This window comes from Temnothorax longispinosus, unplaced genomic scaffold (genome assembly GCF_030848805.1).
Source record: "Temnothorax longispinosus isolate EJ_2023e unplaced genomic scaffold, Tlon_JGU_v1 HiC_scaffold_935, whole genome shotgun sequence".
NCBI classification, from domain to species: Eukaryota; Metazoa; Arthropoda; class Insecta; order Hymenoptera; family Formicidae; genus Temnothorax; species Temnothorax longispinosus.
The window spans coordinates 359-3,019 of NW_027270818.1; the positions used below are offsets into that span (position 1 = coordinate 359).

Sequence of the window (2,661 nt, forward strand, 5' to 3'; positions counted from 1 at the left end):
TGGATCGAGGCTCGCGCGAGCGAAGGCGCGACGGCGGGGCACGTGGTGACCACGTGTATCATAGCCGGGCGCGAATTCGTGCGTACGGGGTGTCGCGAAAATGCGAATAAATCCGCGAGTGAATTACCGTGGTTGCGTGAGTGCAGGGATTGGTGAAGCGGTGGTAGAAAGCCCGGAATGATTGCGTGTCGTTTACGCACACGACGAATGCAATCGGTAAAGCACGGTAAATTCGTGGTGTTTAGTGCGGATTTGTCGGCGACGCCGCGGATTTTGAGTGCGCAGTGACGACGGCGCTTGTGAGGGATCCCGACGTGAGTGTTGTCGGAATTCGCGGCCCGTTTACGCAACGGGAGCCCGCCCGCCGTGCAGGGTTCGCGCACCTCGGTGTGCACGGCGGTCGTGTCGTCGACGGGCTTGCGGGTTTCGGCGAGGCTCGTCACCTGCGAAGAGACCGGCCGTCGGACGACGTGCCGGCCAGCGGTTGTGCGCTGGTGGGTGCGCGCGGGTCGCTCGCACTCCTCTTCCTCGGGAGTGAGCTTAATGATCGGGCTCGGGCGAAGAAGGTCCTCATGGTCAGCGGCCCCCTTGCGCGCCGGAAGCCCGCCCGCCTTGCAGAGCTCGGTTTGCTCGGCGATCTTGTCGGCGCCAGGCTTGCGGGTTTCGGCGAGGAGGTTCCTCGACGGCGATGAGACCGGCCGTCGGACGACGGACCGGCCAGCGGATGTGCGCTCGTGGGAGAGCCCGGAGAGTTGCTCGCACTCCTCTTCCTCGAGAGCGAGCCTGACGTGAGCGGAGTGAGCTTGGAGAGAGCGGCGGTGACCCAGAAGAGAGGTCGCGCCACAGCCCCCTGACAGAATCCATCCCAGGATGGTCTTCTGCGCGATCGGCGTTTGTGGTTTGCCTCGGCGGAGACCATCCTCCAGGATGGTCGAGCACACCTCAGCGCCCAGGAGCAGCTCGACTGGGTCGTTGGCGGCGTAGAGCGGGTCGGCTAGCGGAAGCCCCTGGAGGTGAGGCCAGGTGGTGCTGCACGTGATCGCGGAGCCCTGGTAAAGCGAGGGGCGCGGAAGCACGAAAGCGACGGCGGTGAGCGTGGCTCCGGTGGTCCTCGACGTGAGGCTCATTGACACCTTGCCCCGAGTGGATCCCGATTGTGAGCCACCAATGCCGAATATTGACACTCGGGTGCGCGATCGTGGTAGGTGCAGCCGTTGCACCAGGGACTCCGACACGATCGACACTTCGGAGCCTTGGTCGATGAGGGCTCGAACTTCGTGTGGCTTCCCGTAACGATCGGCAACGATCACGCGCGCGGTCGCGAGGAGGATCGCTTTGCGGTCGTCGGCCCTTCCGACGGCGGAAAGCGCGCTGACTTCAGCGGCGGGTGGCGGCTCAGAACTGTACGCGTCGTGAAGCATTGTATGGTGACGCGAGTTGCACGTCATGCAGTTCCTGGTGGACTGACACTTTGTCACCAGATGGTTGCCGAGACAATTAAAGCATAGCTTGTTTGTCTCGGCCACTGTCTTTCGCTCACTGGCCGGCTTGGCCTTGAAGTCGGGGCACCCCATGAGCGAGTGCTCCCCGTTGCAGAGCGGACACTGCGAAGGCTCCGTGCGTTTCGCGATGTGTGTTTTCGCGGACCGTGATGACTCACTCGCGGTGTTGGCAATGTTCTTCGGTTTCGCGGCGTTCAGCGTGAGAATGCGCTTGGTCATAAAGTCCGTGAGTGCCGTGTGATCCGGTGGATTGGTGGAGTCGCAGATGGAGGACTCCCACTCGAGACGCGTACACGGATCGAAGAGCTCGACTACGAGGTGGTTGAAGAGGTCCATCCCGTGGGACTCGATAGGCCGGCCGATGCTCTCCTGCGCGTTAACAGCGGCCGTAGCGGCGTTGGAAATTCGGCTAAGTTCATCGGCGGTATCTCCCTTCATCTTAGCGACGGCGGTGAACGTTGCAAAGTTGGAGCGTATCAACTCCCTTTTGTTTTCGTAATGCTTGTCTAAGATCGCCCATGCGCGTTCGTAATTGTCTCCGGTTACGTTTAACGATCGAATTAATTTTTCAGCTGTGCCTTTCACGCACGACCGAAGGTAGTGGAAGCGCTCGACGTTTGAGATGGCTGAGTTTTTGCCGATGACCGACTGGAAGAGGTCACGAAACGACGGCCAGTCTTCATACGCGCCTGAGAAATCGCGCAGCGTAATGCGGGGCAGCGAGGTCTTTGGAGAGTGTTCGTTGTTCTGCTCCGGCCCGGCTGGCACTCTGGGCGTCGCGGGTTTCAATTTATTCGCGAGACCGGTAAGCAGACTATGCTGATGCACGTAAGTGTTCTCAACCGTGTCGACAAAATCTGTCTTGGCGTACTCACTCTCGTTGTAGAGTTGTCCGTAACATGCCCGAATGAGGTCATGGTTTGACTCGAATTTTGCCCACAGGTCGTCGAGAATGCGGATGCGGGTGCTCACCGCGTCGAGGGTGAGTTTATCCGCACCCAGCTTCCGGACGTTGTCCATGGCGCGGGAGATGCGGCCATGGATGTCGTGCTGGCTGCTCAGCAAGGCACTCTGGTCCATGCTCATGGCTGCGGTCGTTCTTTGCGGAAGCACTCCCGAATTCGCGGGTGCCGGTATGATCCGGCTCGAAGGACCAAAA

At 60.6% G+C, this 2,661-nt stretch overlaps 1 protein-coding gene across 1 annotated transcript; it reads right to left on the bottom strand.

The window, feature by feature from the left end:
* Window positions 1-383: 383 nt before the first annotated feature.
* Window positions 384-2,588, bottom strand: LOC139825101 (uncharacterized; the record flags this gene model as incomplete). Its single annotated transcript, XM_071797631.1, has 1 exon — window positions 384-2,588. A coding segment is annotated over exon 1 (2,205 nt), but the record flags the coding sequence as incomplete, so codon positions are not given.
* Between the last annotated feature and the right edge of the window lie 73 nt (window positions 2,589-2,661).